The sequence below is a fragment of the Falco biarmicus genome, chromosome 1, assembly GCF_023638135.1.
Source record: "Falco biarmicus isolate bFalBia1 chromosome 1, bFalBia1.pri, whole genome shotgun sequence".
In the NCBI taxonomy this organism is placed as follows: domain Eukaryota; kingdom Metazoa; phylum Chordata; class Aves; order Falconiformes; family Falconidae; genus Falco; species Falco biarmicus.
Genome location: NC_079288.1, coordinates 104654408 through 104676092, shown reverse-complemented (window position 1 = coordinate 104676092; position 21685 = coordinate 104654408). Strand labels below are relative to the sequence as shown.

General features: G+C 38.4%; 1 protein-coding gene and 1 long non-coding RNA gene across 15 annotated transcripts in view; both read left to right on the top strand.

Annotated features, from left to right (window-relative positions):
- CAMK2D (calcium/calmodulin dependent protein kinase II delta) overlaps nucleotides 1-21685 on the top strand; it is a 209009-nt gene that overhangs the window by 142341 nt on the left and 44983 nt on the right. For 11 of the 14 annotated variants that reach the window (XM_056356636.1, XM_056356617.1, XM_056356627.1 and 8 more), the window contains 4 exons: nucleotides 7610-7685; nucleotides 8886-8980; nucleotides 10223-10451; nucleotides 14398-14824. In XM_056356636.1, the coding sequence (XP_056212611.1) occupies nucleotides 7610-7685; nucleotides 8886-8980; nucleotides 10223-10451; nucleotides 14398-14404 (407 nt within the window). In that variant the 3' untranslated portion in view covers nucleotides 14405-14824. Of the gene's footprint in view, nucleotides 1-7609; nucleotides 7686-8885; nucleotides 8981-10222; nucleotides 10456-14397; nucleotides 14825-15007; nucleotides 17051-21685 lie in introns of those variants that run through there. The other 3 variants (XM_056356644.1, XM_056356655.1, XM_056356709.1) reach the window with 3 other exon arrangements.
- LOC130157300 (uncharacterized) lies at nucleotides 17523-19732 on the top strand. Its single transcript, XR_008824786.1, has 3 exons — nucleotides 17523-17789; nucleotides 18316-18387; nucleotides 19074-19732. It is a non-coding gene; the product is annotated as an uncharacterized LOC130157300 (long non-coding RNA).

Genomic DNA, 21685 nt, shown 5'->3' with positions numbered 1-21685 from the left:
AGTATCTTGTAAGTGCAGTGACCATGATACAGCTTTATTCTCAGACCGTAAGTGATTTGTCATTAAAAAATAAACATTTGCCAACATTTGCCATGCAGTATAAATGTTAGTATAATTGTACAGTAGCTCCAAGGAGAGAATATCTTTAGAAATCATCATTTTCCTATAAATGAAAAGAAACCATGCAGGGCATTGACAAGTTGCTTAACATCACATCATGGTAAAGGTTTAAACAGGAGCTGCATTCAGTGTGTTTGGTATTTTTTTGTCACTATAGGGTGGAAAAGTGCTGGGATAATTTCTCAGGTATTTCCCTACATACCTAATGAATTATTAATATTTTTTTTTCTCTAAGTAAGTAGTAGGATTACAGGTTTTCAGAAAGGTGAAAGTCGATAACCTAAAAAAAATTCTACAAACTATCCATCCAGATCCTAATTTGATGGATCAGAGTGAATCTTTGGAGTCAGCAGGCTCTAGGAAAGAGATGTTACATGTGAGATGACAACTCAGATGTCTTAGTTCATATCAAAGTTTAAGGTTAAGTAGTGGGGTGAGAGATAAGCTCTGATCTTACGTACACTAAATTTTGTAAACTTCTTGAATGAGAAGTCTGCTAGAGCATGCCTTGTCATCTGAGGGTCTAGCTATTTTTTACGTATATCTGAGATTCAATTAGTCATTTATTCATGTAGCACCTTGTTTTTTTCTTCACAGAAATTACTTTCTTGGAATATTTATGCAATAAATTGTAAGAAATTATGAGCAGAGAATTTACAAATATTGGTGTGAAGAGAATGGTTTTGAAAACTGTTTTGTGACACTTGCTGTATTCCTTTGCTTCTGGGGTAGCAGTCCATGCTGTACAGTTGAAGGGTATCTGGTACATGCATATAGCTAGAGTTCATTATACAACAGAGGATAAAACTTCTAGTCTCTTCCTTTTTCTTTTCAAACCTTGCTTACTTACAGAGTATAGAAATAACATCGGTGGTTGTATGCTTTCCATCTAATCGCTATTTGTTGGGATGATGTTCAGATCAGAAATTAAGGTAGGTTCTTCCATACTGTGCCATTCAATTTTAGCAGACGAATGTCACCTTGATAAAGACTGTATGTTTTAAAAATGATAGTGGAAGGGGTAGGATTTGTCTCCCCAGATTCAGACATCCTCCATAGTGTAGGTGCCTATATTTGAGCTAGTTGTCTAGACTCCCTTTAGTCAACGCAGATAGGCCAGATGAGTCACACTTGTCTTTAATACCTATTTTTGGATGTGATGGATCGTGCCCTGAAAGTGCTTATTTCTCTCCATTGACTATAAGGAATGGGAGTTGAGAGAACAAACACACTTGTCTGTGCTTATACATTTCCAAAATGTGAGATTAATCCAGTCTGATGTGTACCAAGATAGGTAGTTAAGAATACTGAGTGGAAAAGTTTTTAAGGTTCTTTTTTTTCCTTGAGCAACAGAATGTGAGCAAGTAAGAAGCAGAATCATATTAGTTATCTTCAAGTTCATGTGCTAATCTGTAAACCGGCTACCTCATTCTTCTGGAAAGGTGCTTTACTGCTTAGCAGGGATTTCATCGCTATGTATTTCAAAGCAATCAGTGGCAGGGAGCATGCAGTTCTCTGATTTCGGTATTTTATTTCATTTGAAAGATGAAAGTGATTTGTCTTTGCTGTGGATTTTTCAGGCCCTGTTGCAAGTGCTGGCTGCACTGTACTTTTTTAATAAACTATTTTCTGAAAGACCAAAAATACTGGTTTTATACTTTGCTAGTATGGTGAGTGTTCCTAGGGTTATTTTGTGTTAAGTATGTCAAAGAACAATTTAAAAAGTGTATTCCTGCTTCTCTAAGATCAGTGGGGGCAATTAATAACTATTCCAGTTATAGTAATCACATGGTCAATCATCTACAGTACTGATAACAGCAGAAGGATACTCCAATATGTGAATGAAGCCTAAGATGTTTTACATTATTATTTCCAGAACAAAAATACTGGTGGAAGTTTTAAAAAAATTAATGGGTAATATGGTGATCAATAAGTTACAAGGGATTCATTTTTGTGTTTCACAAAACATGAAGTTTCTGGTGCGTGTGTTTCTGAAGGCTTCATTTTAACGTATGTGCAGCTCATTTGTCTTCTACACCTTCTCACTGCAATTAAAATACCAGAATATCCACCATCATTTCTGTGTGATTCTTGTAGATTGCGTTTACAAATGTTGCTTGGGGCTACAGTAAGGGAAGAAATGCCCCATAGTTCCCTTGTAGAAAAACAGCTTTTGCTGTTCGTACTTTGTTTTTTTCTGTCATACTTGATTTCACTAGCTGTGAGACTGCACCTTATAGGTTTAAGGCATTTATAGTGTTAGATGCTTTTTGAATAAATTATGTTCTTACTTATTTTGTGTTCTTTAATTATGAAAAGATTATCCCCACTCCGTAAGAGGGGAAAAACAGGTAATGAAATACAGCTAGAGGTTAATAACTCACCTGAAGTTAGCATATATACTACAGCAGTGCTGCAGAAATAATTTTAGCCAGTGCTAGAAAGTGTTCTGTTTTGGGTTTTTTTCTTCTTCTTTGGTCTTTTTATAGTTCTTCATAATATTTTTGCTTGAACTGCCTTTGTATTAGTCATATACTTACTCACTTGCTAAAGCAGGGGTTGTATTTTTTTGAACTACTATTACCTTCCTACCTTAACTCACTGCCCCTACGGGGTAAAGGTTATATTTAGAGAGCAGGTCCGTGATCTTTTCTTTAATGTGTTTACTTCTCTCTTATTCTGAGCAAAAAACATAAAAGGTACCATCTTTTCCACACAAGTTTGCCATTTTATGGTAGTTTTCTGCCATGCTGTCTGCAGTCCTTTTGATTATTAGTTTTTCAAGAAAATAGATCAACATCTTCAATTTCTGTAACAATGTTCTTCCCTCACACCTCAGTTCTTTTAAAAACACTAAATGTATTCTTCCTTAGGTAATCCTTTGTTACAGAGATTTTATAATTTTATGCCATAGAAAACTATTGCCATATTCTAAGACAGTATTGATGGGTCAGGCTTTAATTTTTCAGTTGGCTCTTACCACACCCCTAGAAAAAGTAGTTGAACCAGTTTTATCAAAATCCCATTACAATTTTTGAGTTTTCCTCCTGTATCTTAGAGTGTTTTTTTCATTTATCAGACAAACTCGTAAATGCCTTAAGTCTAGATATTGTCCTTGTACTCTTGAACATGTGACGGTATTTTAAAAGAAGGGAATAACACAGCCGTAATACATGTAACTCATAATGCCAAAGAAACTGTGCGTAGAGTCTGCAGATCCCCGGCTGGCTTCAGCCAAAATTGAAGTATGTTATTTAGGAAGTTCTTACTGCACATCAAATAAAAAGTATAATAGCATAAAACTGCCACTGTACATCAAACAGCATAATTCTCCTAGAATTCAATACAAACGAAGCTTACTATTGGTTTTAAAAAAATGGGATTAAAATAATGATTGCTACAAAAGTGAAAGATACCTGGAAGATGGGAACCGGCGAGATGCCTCTTCCCTATGTCCTGTATGTTCATTTGTTGTCCTTGTGTAGTTTGTAATGTGTGTTTAGATGGAGAAAGAAAGTGAAGGTTTGGAAGAGTGCATCAAATTTACATGGAGTCCATCAAATTTAGAATGAAAATTTGGTAATTTTCTTACCGCTTTAATAAATGCCAATTATTTCTGTCAGATGTCTGCAATAGCAGGACCTTGTTCATACCAATATCCATTTCACCTTAGTTCACCTTCAGTGTCCTCCCTATTTCTTCCTTTGTGCTAAGGAAAAGCACCAGTATTTGATTTGATTCACGTGGCCACCGAGTCATGGCTGCATTTCCCTTCTTGCTGCTTTCCAGTCTCCTTCCAGTTTTCTGCTTGTTGTATTCCAGTTCTTCCCTGTCTCCTTTGTCTTCCTTCCTCCCAGGCTCAACCTCTGCTTCCTCGGCAATGTATTTATAGGTTGAGATACTTTTTGTCTGCATTTGTACTCTTGTCTCCCCGCACCCACACAGAAAGTATAAAATGCTAAGGTAAAAAAGATCCCCAAAACAATCAGTAGGAGGTTTGTGTAAAATCGCACGGGCTACTGAGATTTTTAATAATTTTTTGATGCTGATGGTACTGAACATTTCATACTGCCGTGTTCTTGACCATCTTTTTCTTGTAAGGCTCACTCTTGCTCTCAAATGAGTAAGAGCTCAGAACAAAGTGGGGGTTTGCACATAGGAGAAATAGTTTCTGGAACACCACCTTCTAAATTATGCCCCACCTCTGTCTTTGGCTCTTAGTCACTTTCTGCCAATGCGATTGGTCTGCGTATCAGACCACTAAATAGGAAGAAATCTTGTTTTCTAATATGTGTGTAGTTATTTGTGCGTTGCTGAAAGGGAAGAGTAGTGTAGTTGCTTTCATACATAGGTTCACGTGGTGCTTGTAATTTTGTAGAAGAATTGAGAAATTAGTCAAAGATACATGATTTGGCAATATATTTCTGTTCCTGATGGTCCACATCATGAACTGTGAAGACTTTCCACAAGTACTGGGAGAACTGATGTAGTGCTAGAGTTGGGTGGTGGTTGATTTGAGCCAGTGATCCTGCCTTAATCTCCTTCACTTACTTTGCTGGCCTGCAGAGCTTCCTGATGCATGTGTTTCATATTCCATGGACAGGTCAGCAGGCACAGCTCTGCTAGATGTTCGTACTGCCCAGGGAAACTTTGCTGGAACCATATTCTGTAATACAAGGTGGCTCCTATCAGAAAGCTTAATGAAAACATACGTTCTGACTCAATTTCATTTTGGAAGAAAAAACAGGAAAAAGAGCGATGTGACAATGTGTTTCAGTTTCTCCCTTCTGAGGCTGATGTTGAACTGTATCTTGTAATGTAGTACAACATCAAAGGTATGATTGAAGTGCAACATTTTGGTTGACACAAAACAATTTTTTAAAAATGCACATTAGCAAAAATTTCCATTCTCATTCAGATTGAAATCAAATCTCAACATCTCAAAGATTTATGGAGATAAACTTTTGTCATTCACATTCCTTTAACCCATACTATTGAAGAGAGATGCCAGTTGGTCAGGCTACCATCCAACTACCTTGGTGTTGCACACCATTCATTTAAAACAAAACACCTTAATAAACCTTTGAGCTTGGATCACAGAATATTTTGTAATATAATGTATTCAGATATTCACTGTTGTTTGCTCTTCCCTGTCAGAGTATGTATAACACGTAAGTTAACTGTGGGCTTCTCGTGGTAAAACATGGAAAAGGAACAACTGATGTTAGTGAAAAAGGGCATATTGCTAATTGCCTCTAGCCAAATGCAAGTAAAATTACATGTCCATGTGGTTTTATGTCTCTTGCATGTGGAAACTACAGTACTTTTGTAGATGTTTTCATTGCTTACATTGTTCTCCAACAACATGATCTCATGATTATGTAGCAGCGCATCAAAGATTTTTAGCTCATTTTCCACTGTCTGATTTAATAGACTGTAATTTCCTACTCTCTAATTGAAATGTGTTACCAGATTGTTTAATCAAATCCTTTGGTTTAGTTACATGTATATTGCATGCAAAACCTGTGATACCCTCACTGCACGAGGTCTGCATATTCTGGGTTTCTTTTTGCCAGCCTTTTCTAACACTGCCCCATTGTGTCTTACTGAACCATCCTACCACTTGGCTTGTGCTGACAATGCCATACAGTGTCCACAGTTTGGTCTATGTTGTTTAAACATACGACAATGGAGCCATTGCTGGTCAGCAGTCCAAACATCTCTTCATTAAAATTCTTCGTTCTTTCCACAATCTTTGTGGAAAATACAGCAATTCATACTTGAAATATTCTTTCCCATCATACTATCTAGTAGTGCGCTCTATCAAGAGCTAATCACAAAAAGCCTTGCTAGACCTTTACTTCCACTTTTTTCCTCTGTCATTTCTTTCCTTGCTGGTTTCTTTTTGGTGCCTTTTATCGGGGTATATTATGTGTGCACTTACAAAAAGAGAGGGTGGAGCATAAAAGAAATGAAAAGGTTCTCTACCATCATGATGCCAGTTCTTGCTGTACAGCATTGGAGACTTACATTGTGCCTATGCTCCCCAACATTCTCTTTCTGAAGAAGAATGCGAGCTCTCAGTACTTTGGTTTTAACATTCCAAGCATATTTTCATGTGTGTGTTAGTAGGCTAGTCCACATGTAGGAGCATGCAGGAGAATTACAACTGTTGCTTGCACAAGAAAGCTACCGCAGCCTGGTTGCTTGCATTTCCTTTTATTTCAAGCTTGGTCTTTCAAATTGATTTTCTGAGGTTTAATAAGGAGTTGAATCTAAGTTAAATCTTTGCCAATGTACCTGTGAAATCTCTGTTACCTGTTCAGCATTAAACTCACAAAAATCTGTATATTTGACAGCAGTGCCACTCCAGTTGAACTTCACTGGGACAAGGCTGAACTTTACAAAATGATAAATGTACAGTGCAAAAATATAAATGTATGTTCCTCAAAAAACAAGTTTTTAAAAGTAGAAGTCAGTTTTCAAAGTGAAGGCAGTAAGGTTTTCCATCTTGATAAAAGTTTCTTAAACTTTGCCCTCCTGGAGTAACTGGTATTAGTAATAACCATAGCAGCGTGCAAGAATTTGTTTACTCTGCACTGTTTCAGTGTAACCACTATCAACATGGACAAATACTGAACTGTGAGCTTACTTCTTAGCTGATAAATGAGAAACTGTTTCACATACTTTTGCCTTTGAAGCTTACTGAAACGCTGCTTGACTTAGAATATTCTTACTAGAAATATATGTGCTGCTTGTTGTTTTTAATGTATTAGTCTTCTGTCACTATTTAGCATTTGTTATTATTTGTTAGTAGAGGTACTGTAATACTGCAGAATGATATAATTGAGATTTATTATAATATAGCTCCATGAAGCATTTTACAAGCAAAAGATAAGCACAACCACAGAAGTCAGAGCTGAAGGACACTGTTGTAATTAGACCTGTGGATGCATTATGTGTAATCCATGAGCTTTGCACCAGAGGATCTTGATTATAGGCTTAAGATCTAAATTCCTCTTTACTTAAATGTACACATGTGACCAAAGCAAACACCAATTTTTACAAGAGTTCCTGAAAATCATCATTAGACACTTCAAAATGTAGAGGCTCCAGGTGCATATAAAACATTAGATAGAGCATTGCTTGTAAAACAGTATCAGTTTCCTTTAATTTGAAGTTAAGAGTTGGGGGTTGGGTTGGGTTTGGTTTTGCTTTGCTCTTTAAACAGCAGGTCCTTCAGTGAAGGAAAGATGTTTAGAAGCATGATAGTGGATTGATCTTGACATGTGTTTAATTTCCTGATGAATACAGGAGTACGCTGAAGCCCCAACAGTGTAAAGCAGCAATATAACATCATGTCCTTTGGTCATAGAAAAGGAAGAGAAATGGCTGTTGCCAGCTGAGGAATGAGAGTACCTTTGTTATTTCAGCTGTCACCTTCCATGTTGCCTTCCATTTTACGAGTTGTGTTTGTATCTCTTTCTAGCTCGTAAGCAGGAGATTATCAAGGTTACTGAGCAGTTGATTGAAGCCATCAACAATGGCGACTTTGAAGCTTACACGTAAGTTTTCTCATCTAGGAGGGAGTGAGGAGAGTTCATGTATTTGACATTTTGGTACATATTTGACACTGATGGTACATATAAATACACATTTATATATGAGTGTGTGTGTTTGTATTTATGTACTTTGAAGTTCATTCTCAGATGCCCCCAAGAAACGTAAGACATGTTCATTGCTGCTTTGCCCCAGCTTTACACAAGCCTGGTTGCCAATTTCAGAGGAGCTCCTAGTGTAAACCCAACGTACTACTCTGCTGAGACAGGATCATAATCCTAACACAAAATAGGCAGTGATACATCCAGGTGTATGAAAGTAAAGTCGCGTTTGTGATTTAGAATCCAGAAAACACAGTAGAAGCCTCTTCTACAGAAAATTTTTATTTTATGTAGAGGATTGATGTTAGCTAGAATCCAATTAGTACTTCAGAGTGTGAAAGACTATATGGAATTCAGGTTCCACCAGCCTCTACTGATCACTGTGCAAAAATTTGCTGGGGGAAATGGACCAGTTTCTCTCTCAGCTTTTCTCTGCAAAGACACAGTTCCATCAGTGCTTCTCTTCTCTTCCTACCTCCAAAAAAAAAAAAAGTTTATAAAAAGTAGAGGAAAGTCCTTCTCAGCAGTTCTTTTGGTCTCCTGTTTCTCTGGATGGATTCTATCATGTTGCAACACAAGCCTCACAGTTCAACAGTGACACTACTCATCCTGTTTAAAGACTTGCCAGCACTAGGCTTTAGTTTAGTGTGATCACATTAAAACCTTTGTTGTATAAATGTTAAGTGGAAACTTATTCCAAATTCTTACCTGAATTTGTCATTTAAAGAAAATAATTAAATCTTGCTTAAATAATGGTGAGACATAAAAAAATATCTGTTGGCTTGCATAAAGCATGTTCAGTCTCACAAGTAAAAATTCTTATTTGTAAATACCATTGACTTGTGGGGCCTTCTTTGGCCGTCTTTTTTTTGGTCAAAAGATTACTTATATGAAATATAGTCCACCTAAAGTAAGCTGCCAAATTTACTAATTTAGGCAAAACCGAAGCTCCCGCTAATTCTCCCCATTTTGGTTCTGTTCTTTTCCAGTGTGGTGGCACAAGTAACATGTCCAATGGGAGTAAAGGAAACATTTAAAACGTAATCTCTCCGAAGTTGTGTTACACTTGCATGTGTTGATTACAGAATTTTCTCTTTTCCACAGAAAAATCTGTGATCCAGGCCTTACATCTTTCGAACCTGAAGCTTTGGGTAATCTAGTAGAAGGGATGGACTTTCACCGGTTTTACTTTGAAAATGGTAAACGTTCCTTTTTCATCTCTGTGAAGCTTCATCTGTTCCTTGTGATTGTGTTTCTCTGATCTAATTAGCATTTGGGGTTGGGAGTACATTGATTTGGGCAGGGGAAGGGAATATTACTTGTTGCAGAGTTCTGCTGTATGTATTTCTGTTTCTGCTGTGCTCATTCATACAGCATAGGGCATCTTGGATAATGGAGGAAAGTTTCAGGTGTTTGGAAAGACAAAGTCAAGACGTGTAAAGAAAAAAACAAAAAAACCCATTGATAAGTAATTCTCATACTTTTTTTTTTTCCGTTGGGAAAAAAAGAAATTTATGCTGAGTATACTTAAAAGAAAGGTAACTAAATCATGTGACAGTGATTGTAACTGTCAGCACTTCCAGCGAGTATGTGATGTATTGGGGAAGACGTTGTACTCACTCAGTCTATACTGCTTGAGGATCTAATCAGTTGTCTTTTTTGTATTGGTGTGCATGTATATGTATGTATGTGGGTTTATATATGAAAGCATCAATATACATAATGTATATATTACAATCATGTCAGCTATAGGAAAGAAAAATTACCTGTAAAGTTGATTTAATAAAGTTTTGGCGGATCATGTAATGTTGGTAACCATTCTAGAGTGGACTTGCTCAAAAGGAAATAAAATACTGTAGATTAGGATGACAGCTTATCCAGTAATTTCTGAGAAATGTCTGAGCATAAAATGGGTTTATTGTATTTGTAAATTCTCTTTCATCTCCAAAACAGCATTTTCCATATTTTTCCTTATAAAGTTTCCTTTCATTACTGCTGCTTTCTTTAGTTTTCATAGATATCAGCACTTACTAAAAGTCACAAGAGTGAGTTAAAAGTGGAATTATTTTAACTGAAAATATTAAATACAAATGTCATTAAGACATTAGACACAGCAGGGAAACTGAAGTACTGGGAAACTCAAGATGGTGGTCCCCACTTTATCTAATCCATGTATGTATGTGGATTAAATAATATGCATGATTAAGCATTTGGTTGGTTTCCATATAGGAAGTGGGAGAACATACTTATGCTGTGACTGTGCTCATTGCTGCAATGTACTTGAGCTAGTTGTCACTCCTGATTATCAGTAAACAATAGTTATTATTTTGTGTCTGCTAGGCTTGAGATTTTGTGGTTTGTAAAATGGAGTGAGATAAGTTATTTTGGCTTAGGTGGAAAAAATGTAATGTGTCCTCTGTGTGTGTGTGTTTCCTTCCTAGCTTTATCCAAAAGTAATAAGCCAATCCACACCATTATCCTCAATCCTCATGTCCACCTTGTGGGTGATGATGCTGCTTGCATTGCATATATACGGCTCACACAGTACATGGATGGAAGCGGGATGCCAAAGACTATGCAGTCAGAGGAAACGCGGGTCTGGCACCGTCGTGATGGGAAATGGCAGAACGTTCATTTTCACCGTTCAGGGTCACCAACAGTACCTATCAAGTAAGAAACAATTCCAACCACAAGCTTAAACTATGTAGGTCAGACCAGATAGTCTAATAGCTGCTTTTGGCCTTAAAAACTATGAAACCGTCCTTTTGATAGTGTAATTTCTTGTGGTCATTTATGCAGTGCGTATTATGTTCAGCAGTGTGCATATAGTATCCGTGCAAATATTTTTAAAGTAGTGCTTTTTTCATTGTTTTCAACTGTGATGCCCACTGATCCAACTCAGTCCCTGAACTGACAGCTTGAAGAGCAGAAAAAGTTTTTAATGTAGATAAAGCTTGTTACAAAGGACGCAAAATAGGACTGGAAAACCTGAAACAGAATTTCAGGAAAACCTGGAAAAATTAAAAGCAATAGGATACGCGGAGCTGTTAGAGCCGACAGGAAAGTTTCAAGGAAAAAAGTATCACTGTTTTGAAAAACTGAATTTCAAGGATATTTGTTGTGATGTCCAGCCACCTCTACTTACTCAGGCCCAGTTATGTTCGCTGCAAGTTGATTTTGAGCCAGTTTACCTATTTACTTTGTAAATTAAGTCATACAAGTACCTATCACATTCTGGTCTCTTTTCCCACACTCTTCACTTAACTGCTGAGTAGTCGCTGTCTGATAGTTATGGCATCTGTGTGGGTAAGCCTTAGGTCGCTCCTGTCACCTTCTTTCTCTTTCGTTAATTCGGGCATCTCTGCCTGCCCTCTCGTACCGTCAGAGTCATGCCATGATTCAGCGTGTGCAAACCTGAATTCCTAGAGCCAGATTTTCAGCAGTGTAAAATTACAGCACACTCATAGTTGCAATAACAAGATAAAAGAGTCATGGCTTCTTCAAGAGGATCTGCTCAAGTCCTTTGCTTTCCTTCTGCTTGCAGCCTTCACTAATGCTGCTGTGTTCCTCAGAGCCCAGCCTCACTGACTTCTGGCTCAGGTTAGGCTGTTCCAAATCAGGCAGCACTGGCATAGACCTTGGCTTCCTCAGGTGCGAGCCCTCTGTGTAGGATATAATTACATTTGTGTGAGGTGTCTTAATCAGGATAGTGGCTGAATTTCCTGGCATGGATGCTAAGAGCTTAGATTTCATCCTTTGAACTTCATCATGTCCCGTATTTTACTTCTTGCAACACTGTTCTCCCATATGAAATAATACTTGATAAAGTAAGGGACATGATAGAATGAAGTGTTAAACTTCAGTGGGGATGATATTTTTTTTTATATATATATAGTTTAGGAAGAAGGTAATTTGACTACCTAGTGATAGCTGTTGTATTTTATTTAAAAATATGAAACCAATGGGAGCAGGAACACTGTTGTCTTTTAGTTTTCACATTCCAGCTTCACTGGCAATGTTTTAAAAAGTAATACTGAAAAAAGAGTAGCTACATTTTCTTGAAATGCAGTGTTAGGTAGATTTTTGATGTTTTCATAAAGAGTTGTTTTGTCAAGGGATCTGACCTGGATGTGTGTAAAGACAGCATAAGTGAAACAGGTTCACCTGTCCCAGTGCACCCTGTACAGTAAGTGTTTATAGCAGAATGACATGAATTGGACTAGAGAGTTATTTAATCTTTTCCTGTGTGGGTTGTTTGGTTGTGTTTTTTTTAATTTGTTTTTTGAGACGCATTTGGAGGCAGAGGGGTGGGAGTTGTCAATTTTTATTCAACTTAACCATATTTATAGGAAACAATCCTAAAGAAAAAGTCATTTATGATACTCAGACATCAAAACCGCAAGGCAACAAAACAGCCATCATACTATTATTTTCATGGAAGATTGCAGAATTTGCCCGATTAATTCCTGTAGTAATTCTTTCAGTAATGCTTCATAGAGATATACCCAATAGCTTTTGCAACTTTTTCTTTTTGAGGTACCATGTTGTAATGGGAGCCTCAGTACTTCGTTCGCATGATGTGTACATGTGTGATGGGTTGCTGTGTGCTGTCACATGTACAGCTCCTACAAACACTTGCCAGAGGTGGTTTCTCTGAAACATAAAGGGCACATACTAGCTGCCACAGAGCAACTCCTGGTCCTTTGGGCTGCACATCTCAACTCAAGGGAATGCAGTCATATGTGTAGATCTAAGATTTGCTCCTTGGAAGCAGCGCCAGTATTTTAGGACTTGTGTAATGCCAGTTCTTTACAGCTACTCATGCTGTCTAATAAAGTTAAGGATTTCTGGCACTGCTAAGGATGGAAGGGGAAGCAGCTGAGAAGTAGTTTCTTTGAGACTGCAAGGTTGTGTCTTTGTCAGTGGGTGTTCTGCGCCTTTGGGGTCAGACATAGAAGATTTCAGGATTGTGAGAGGGTATCCAAGCTGAAAAGGTCACAGAGGAGGAGTAGCAGCTCAGCCTTAGAGCATGGTGAAGGCTCATGGAGAGATGTTCTGAGATTGCAACATAGCCCTAGATATGTAGCCCAGCATAAGCACTGGCAACAGCATCACATAAATCCCTTATCCCTCATCTTTAATTCAGAAGGTTTTTTGGACTTGCTGTCACTGTTCTAAAATACCATTGATCTGATGGTTAGAAACCTTACTTTCCAGTCTAAATTTAGTCATATTCTATATATCCTTGAATATTCTCGTTTCATCGTTTTTCCCCTGTGCTGGGAATAGGTATGCAGACATAAGCTGGGTTTTCTTTTCCCCATTGAGAATGCCACACCTGCTATGTTCTGGCATGATTTTTGCAGTTTTGTCATCTACATCACGCCAGCAGATCTTCTAAGGCAGCCATGTATTTATCCTCAAGTGTCATTTCCAGCCAATGAGTATATAGAAACTTCTACTGAACATGCAGCTTTGTACTTCCTATTATTACATGTAACGTTTCTGGATTACCCAGCCCTCAAGGTTATTTGGTTCTTCTTGCACAATACTCCTGTTTTGCTTTGTATTTATAGTGCCTTCCACCTAAGTGTAAATACACTACATGAGATCAGCCCTACTGCTTGTGCTCAGGTCATTGAAAAAGACTAGTGAGTCTCCTCTAGGCTCATAGTTACCCTTTCAGCCCAAGCATTACCATTTTTCTTTTAGTTATTTTACATATTCTTTCTTTAATCTCCATCTTCTCAAGTTTAACTGGTAGATTCCCATGTAGCACCATGCTAGAAGTTACCTTCTATAACCCATCCTGACGGTCCTTTAGACTGCTTTGAACTTCATCTTTTCCCAGTCAGAGCTCTCAGTTTTGGAAAACTACAGAAGAAATCTAATTAAAGTATTATTTATCCTTCCTTTTTTCTCATGTTTGAAATTTTTACAGCCTACAGCTATTTATTTACTTATTACCAATAAAACAGTAGTTAATAATAGCACTTCTGTAATAAAAAAGTATCTTACACATAATGTCTGAAGGAGAATTCCAAATCCAGTAAACTTGCAAAAGCCATTGCAGCTGTGATCTGCTTTTGCAAACATCAAATCAATTGCTGCAAGCACAGTAGCTTATTTGTTTTCAGGACTACCGTAAGGAGTGTGCATAAATCTAAGGACAGAACTGAGCTCTTTGGTAGCTACAGGTATATGGAAATGTTTCTTTATGGCAGATAATTTATTTGGAAAAGAGTATGAGCACAAATGCATGTATTTAGTTTATAAATAAATTTTGTTCATAGTTTTCGCTGCGAGTCAGACAAGATGAACTTTGGTTTCTGTCTTGTCCATTATTTCTCGCTGAGTGATATGACTGATGGTAGGAAATTTTTCTTCATATTCTATGTTCTTAAGAACTGCATACACACAGAGAGTGAACCTGCATGGCACAGGCAGTCAGAGGGCTATTGGACTGAAAACTGACTCCCAAAACCTAAATTCAGACCTGAGGCTCCCAGGCTTATATTGTCTCACTTCTCACACTTTACTCCTTTTTATAATTTCATAAGTTAAATACCAGCCTGCAGGAAGACGTAAGTAAAGAGTTTATTCTGTGTTTGTACAGTGCCTAGCACAGCGGGATTCCAATCATGACTTCGGCCCCTAGATGCTACGGTAATACAAACAATATTATAAGCTAAGTTAGTTAACTACTTGCTTACGCATTCCTTTTCATTCGTTAATCTCTCTGCATATGGCTCTAGCATGTCTTGCATGTAAATGACATCTGATTCTTTCTTGTTACTTGATTCAATTTTTGTATGAGAATCTCAGTCCGTGGCAGTGTCTACAATGTACACGCTGAGGAAGTAAGTTAAACTCAAGAGATTCACGGCTGAATTCTGCCCTCCCTCCTTTAAGAAATCGGTCAAGGCACTTTGGCTTCCTGCCTCAGTTTCCTTTTTTTTTTATTTTAACAACCTCTCTGGCATGTTGTTAGGATGGAAAATGTCTGTAAAGTGGTTTGAAAAATAAAAGAATGCTTTGCCTGAGCGTTTGGGGTTTTTCTTTTCCCTTGGTTTTCTTCACAATATTGTGTTAAATGATCTTGAGAAGATTTATTTTTTTTGTAATAGTATTGGCTAACACTTGAGCATGTGTTGTTATCTGGTGGTGATGTTACTTCAGTAATGGCAATCTGTTTTTGTTTTTGTTTTTTTTCTCCTTCCTCCTAGCTAAAAATATCAGCGGTGCCACTCTTGCATTTTCTGTACCCAACGCACCTGGTTGATTACCATCTTGGCCATCCCGTTCTCTTCATGCATGTTTCTGAGTGCATGAAGTTGTGAAGGTTCTTCATGTAACACATTTGTGATGCACCATGTTGCTGTATATTCCATCTGTACACTGTTAACATTTCAATGAAGGTGATGTTCCATGCAAATAGAGAATAACAAGGTATAAAAGACAAAAAAAATATTTGATGGACAGCAGTAGGTACAGAATACATTTGTCACTTTCTCCATTTATGCCAAGTTTTGACAGACAACTTTAAGAAGTATCCTGTTTATTAAAAAAAAAAAGAAAAAAAAAAAAGAAAAAGTACATTTTATCCTCTTTTTTTAAGAACTGTTTTTTGACTCCTCCTTTTCCGAGTCCCAGGATTTTGGTTTGGTTCTGGTAGGAATGGTTAGGGTTTCCACTGGCAGCTCTGTTACTGTAAAACAGATTTTTATTACAGCATGTAGATGGACGAAATCACTGATAAACGTGGGAGTGATAATATCTTGGCTTCGTACCAGCTGAAGCCTTCTTAGTTTATTAGTCTATGTAAACTGGAAAAATCTCATCATTTGCTGGCTTGGTCACTTCAGAATTAACTGTCAATGTTCTGGTGAGCCGACAGCTTCTGTTTTTCTTTTGAGTCTTTACCTTTGCTTTCTTACTATGCTCATTGAAAATTTCTATTGGATGATTAAGCAAAATTAAAAATTGTGAGGAACTAAGTGATGATTGAGGGGCAGTTTTTGAGGATTAAAATGGAAGAATAGAGAAAGATCGATTTTTATCACTTTTAGGGTGTACTGTAGATTTTTAAGGAGGCTTTAAAAAACACAAAATTTTGATTAAGATATAGACCAGTTGTGTGGTTAATATACTCGAGAAATATTAAGCCTTAAAAGCTTAGTATGAAGAGTTTACTTACTTTACAATGCTTTGCTTCTCTGGAAATGTATTGTGGATACACCAGTTTTCTCTAACACTTTACCACTGATTCATTTCTCCTCTCTTCTCCCTCTCAATCTGCTCTTGGTTTCTTAAAATCCTCATGCAGCATACAGTATCAAGGACAAAGTTTTTTGCAGTATTACCAACTTGGTTTGCCCTTGATCCCTGGCTGCAAACACTTGTACGCTGCACAGGTAGTGCTCTCAGTGTCAGTTCAGAACACAAACTTTGTAACAGGGACTGGTTTTGCTTCCCTTATGTCGCTGTGAAAATCCATCCTTGCAAGCATTTAGGTTTCTTCCCTCCCATTTTTAATAGACAAATACAGGGATCGGTTATTTCTTTTTTGGTTTTGTTTGTTTTTTGTTAACTGTTCTGTTACCAACAGGGCTAACTGTTTTCTGTAGCGCTGTATAGTGCATGGTATCTCAAATCAATGTCCTTTTTAGCGATTAAAAATTTACAACTTGTCAGCCTGAAGTTTTTAAAATGGGAAAGCTTACTGATTTGTATCATTTCACCTTTCTGTGTTGATTACTAATCAAAAGCAGTTCTTAAACATTTTGATGTTGTTACTAGTGGATGTATGGTAGATGGATTTAAGCTCTGATAATTACTACATGATTTTAAACAATATATATTTAAAATAAGCATCTACAATAAATGTGTTGAGCCATATTAACCTGCCAATGGGATCTGTGAAAAAAGTAATGGCCTCATTTTTTTCTCATTAATTTCTTTACCTTTTTTTTGTGAAGCGGCTATAAGTGGCATAACTGTATTTAAAATTAACAAATTAGGTGTAGGGTGTTTTTTTTATACTTATAACATAGCATGTGGTGTTGACGTATTAACTGTAGACCAAGTTTGTCTTCCACACCAAGACGTGAGGAAATTGTGATTTGTTCTCTCCACCACAACTGAATTATACACTTCTGTCATTTTGGAACACTGCAGTTTACCATGGGACACAGTGTACATATTTCTTGCCATAATGGTAAATGATTGATATATTTAAGGATTAATAAATTTGTGATTTCTGCTGACAATGTGCTTGTGTTTTAATTTCCCAATTAACTATGGGTTTTGCATTGGAAAATGTGTACTGTCTGTTTGAATTAAGAACTTGGAGATACAGCTGCATTTTCTTACAAGTCAGATTGGCAGTTTGAAAATACGAGTGTTTGCTTTCGTGATTTGTCTTTTGGTTAGTTCTTAACTGCCTTTCCTGAGGACCCGATTGTACACCATTTATGCTGTACTCTGTTGATAGATTTTGCAAATACTATAGGTATGTGCATATGCTATATGTATTTTGCACATATTTATAGGTCCATATTTAGAAATTGTTTAGGTAGTTTGCAGATTTCTCTAGCTGCTTTAGTGTGTTTCATATGCTCAGCCTGTAACACAAGATGCTGTAAGAACAGTTACTATATCTTTAGCATTACGGACTGTAAAATGTATTAAAGTCCATAAATAATTAGCATTTACAATAATATACCAGTTTAAACGCTTTAATATATATCTGTAGTGATTTTAGGCTCCTCTTATCCTATGCTGAGCCACAACTGAGAACAGTCTTTTATACCAGCAGAAAAGAAGGACCGAGGGGGCGGAGGAGAGGAGACAACTTCTAGCTTTCACGGGTCATGAAATGCAGAGCTGGATCATGTCTCTGGTTCTGTGCCAGGGCAGCGTAGTTGCGAGCCAGACCTGTAGCAGCAGCATTGGTGTGGCAGTGATCCAGGAGTACCGCCTGTCCAAGGAGCAAGAGCATATTCCTGGGTTTGTGAAAATTTCAGTGCTTCCTCTTGGGTAGCATTTTGCTATGTATTTGTAAACAAAAAGAAAAATAGTTAGGAGAGAGCTCAGGGGTTTGGAATGTTTTGGTAAACCCCAGAGGAAGCAAAAGTGGTTGAGTCTGTTGGGAAGTTTTATATTTTGTCATATCACTTCTACCTACTGTTTACTCATTTTTTCCACTAAATGTTATTCCAGAAATCAGTTTGATTTCCATTTTAAATGTGCGCCTGCAGTAAGCTGTTTGACAGCAGTGGAATTGCTACTAATTTCAGGTGTGTAGAGAAGAAGAGAGAGCAGTGTATAACGCATAATGAGAAGGGGGGTGGAGACAATACAGTGGCTAAATATCAGGTTGAAGATTTGGGAAACGGGTGAATTTTGGGGTTCTTTTTGTGTGGAGGTTTTTGGTTTTTTTTTGGTGTTTATTTTTATGGACGTCCTTTTATAGCACAAATGTTTTCATATGCTGCCTCCTGGTGGCTTTTTGTAATGGTGTTTTTCTATTTAGGCGTGCACAGGAAGATGGTATTTGTTCTATCCAGAAAGGAGCCCAGTGCTTTCATGCATTCGCTTTTTTAATGTAAGGAACACAGAATATTTCAGAGGCTGAAAACGTCCATTTGCTTGGTCTTGAATATATGCTATACACATACCTGGAGGAATCGGATTGATTCCATTTTCTAAAAATGGGCTCCCAGGACACAGTTAAGAAAATAAACATCTGTTTCCTAGAGATGTATATTAAATTTGGAGTTCATTGGGTGAAAGATTAACTTTACTGTTTCTTCAGCGTGCTATGAATCCTCTGTAGTGTATTATCTCCTTGGACTGTGCGCTTACAGACGACAGAATTACTTTGTTCTTCTCAGGGCTTCCCTTTCTTAAATTTGCACAATCATACTTTTTACATAACTCATCTTAAGATCATTAGTCAAAAAATCAACTGTGCTAGTCGGAGAATTGTCTAAATTGCTCCAGGAGATTCAGCTTCTTCCTTCCTCACAAATTATTGGTAAAAACCAGACAGCTGTGGGTGAATGGGTTAGAAGTTCAGTGCTGCAAGGTCCAGCTGCTAAATACCTGGTTCCTGCAGGCAGAGCTGCTGTAGTAGAGCCCTGACGCACCTGTATAGCAGTATGGAGGGGGCTGACATTTTTAAGAGGGGAAAATTCTTTACCCTGCGGACTATCTATGCCTCACATAGAAGGGATCCTGTGTATAGCAGACTAGAAGCCTTTCCTCTTTTCTACTCCCTCTCTTGCACAGATACCCATGGCTGAGCAGAACAAGTTGCAGGATCTGCTTCCAAGACAGTATGCATGTAAAATGAGGAGAACGCAGCAATTCTGCTTGCTCATTTGCTGCAGAACAGCAGCAGCACAAGGCTGCTTGTTTCCAGCATGTTCTTGTCCAGACTCTGAGCCCAGGCAAAAGGCACTGCAGACAGTAAGTTTGGGGAAGAGGAGAAAATTCAATCACAGAGTGTGAGGGGAGGAGAGTCAATGCAAAAAAGGCAAGCTGGTTTACGAGGTGAAGAGATAGGAGAGCAGTGTCTCTGTATTTACAGAAGTGTCACTCTTTTAAAGATGTTGCCAGAACGCAGCTATGGGGCTGGACCACCTTATGCAGTAACTGGAAATTTAGCCCATATAATCTTTTTCATCATAATGACTTCTAATTAGTTAACAAAGTCAGATAGTTGAATGTGGCATGTGGTTGGGACAAGGTTGTTTCCCTTAAAATAGCAATGGTTTGAATCTGCATAGCCACAGAATAACCTCCAAAAAGTTGCATTAAATCGCAGTGTAGAATTTTATCAGGAGTCTGATGCACCTCTTGACAGCTAAGGGCCTAGGTCCTTTGGCTATTCCCTGAACTCGGCCCATAGTGGAAAGATGCCATCTCATGTCAGGGCAGGAGAAAGAGAGCATGTATCAGCAAGCCCCCTGCTCACTGCCAGGTATTTCCCAGTGTCCTAGCAAGCTGGTACAGGAGGAGAGGGGGGTGAAGTTTATTAATAGACAGCATTGGGAGATAGTTCATGGCAAACCAAACACCCCTGAGCTGGGAAGGAGGAGGCCGCGCTGCTCTTTCACCACTCCTTTTCCCACCCTTCTCAGGCATTCAGTGTTGGCTCCCTGAGAAGACAGCTGCCCAGGACCAAGGTGGTGACAGTCACAGATTGTTAAGTAACACACGTAATCAAGGGACAATACTAGCCAGCAACCAGCCTGGTAGTGGAGTGAAGAGCCTGTGTTTGTGTGCCTGACAGCTCATTTTATAAAAAGAGTTTATCGTGGAACATGGGTACCTAAACAAATCGAACCCTTAGTAACGATGGAGAAGAGGGTACTCCCAAGCACACACTTCTGTCGTGTTACAGCAAGATACCAACTTAAACACCATATAAAACTGTTGCCATGTCCTGTGCCCTGGAGAGAGGGTAAGTACCAGAGCAAGAAGCAAGAGTTTGGCTCCAGGACTACTGGCAGGATTAAGGGTGCTTACAGTTTCAATGAAGTAAGTATATATTTAAACATATTCATGAGGAAGATGTTCATGGTCTATTGAGCTGTTGCCTCCCTTGCACAAGTTGTTTGGGGAGATTATCCTAGACCGAAGCAACTGCAAAGATCAAATGTCAATATTGTGTAGACATGGTGGTGTTGATCTCAAGTACTGGTGGTAGTGCTTGCTGCCCCGTTTTTAGCATGTGTTCTTTTCTGGTTGATGTATCAGTGTGCTTCCCATAGGGACTTTCTGAACCTGGCAGCCACTACTTCAGGCACCCTGTACCACAGGATTCTCAAAGAAATCCCAACATGTTCTGCTAGGTCATGGAGTCGCTGAGTTTTATGGAGTGTAGAAAAGTGGTTGGAGCCTCAGAGCCCCAGAGACTGGTGTAGGAAGCAGCTGATGATCTGTGCTACAGTTACTTGCAAAGTGACAGAGGATGTTACTGGCAAGGAACATCACTGATGAGTGTCACAGAAATTCTGAATTGTGCCTGTAATGAAAGGGATTGAAATGAGTTTCGCAAAACCCCGATGTAGTAAGGGCTGATAGATACAGTGTGAGATTTGGCGCTTGGTTCTCCCTGGTGTTTCGTGTCTCTGGAACATGCCTTCCCCCTCGTCTGTCTCCAGCATCCTCCTGCTCTGCAGGCCTGTCAGTTCTCGGTGTGCTTATTTGGTTAAGTTCCTCAGGCAAAATGGGCATCTGAACATCTACTCCCTGGCCTGAGCTAGAGATTTAGCATGAGCTGAGAGCATGGCTTCTCTGCTATTCAGCTGTGAGTGCTGCTGGGCATACACTGAAGTGAAATCCTAAGTGCTTTGGACGCTTAAAAAATCATGAAATATAGGCACTGCTGTAGAAAGGATAAGAACCATGCAGCAGTTTTAGAATCACAAGTTTGGGTGTAGCTCCTGATCCTGCTTCAGGTTCCAGAGGCATTGCTGAGGGATGTAGCTTTTATATGTATTTTGCCTTGTGTAGGAATTCCTGTTAGAAGGGCTGCCTGACAGCCCAGCTGGAGCAGAGCAGGTTTTCCTTGGGATGCAGCTAGTGGGCTGCTATTTCACTTTGCTGCAATTTTCTGGGTTTTTTTCTGAACAAACCTTTTAACTAGAGGGTAAAGCGCAGAGGCTGGGCCATGCCAAAACTGCAAATATAGCTACTCTGACCTTCATAGATTAATTCTGTTTCTCACGTGGCTACTTGAAGTCCAAGCAAGTCTTTACAAAGGAAAAAAACAAATCAAAACAAAACCAGAACGGTATGTATGTGGGAAAAGCCTTGTATCCCACTATTTTATCAAAATTTTAAATCATTAAACCAGCATATTGTCAAATGAAGATAAAGATACTATCAGAAGT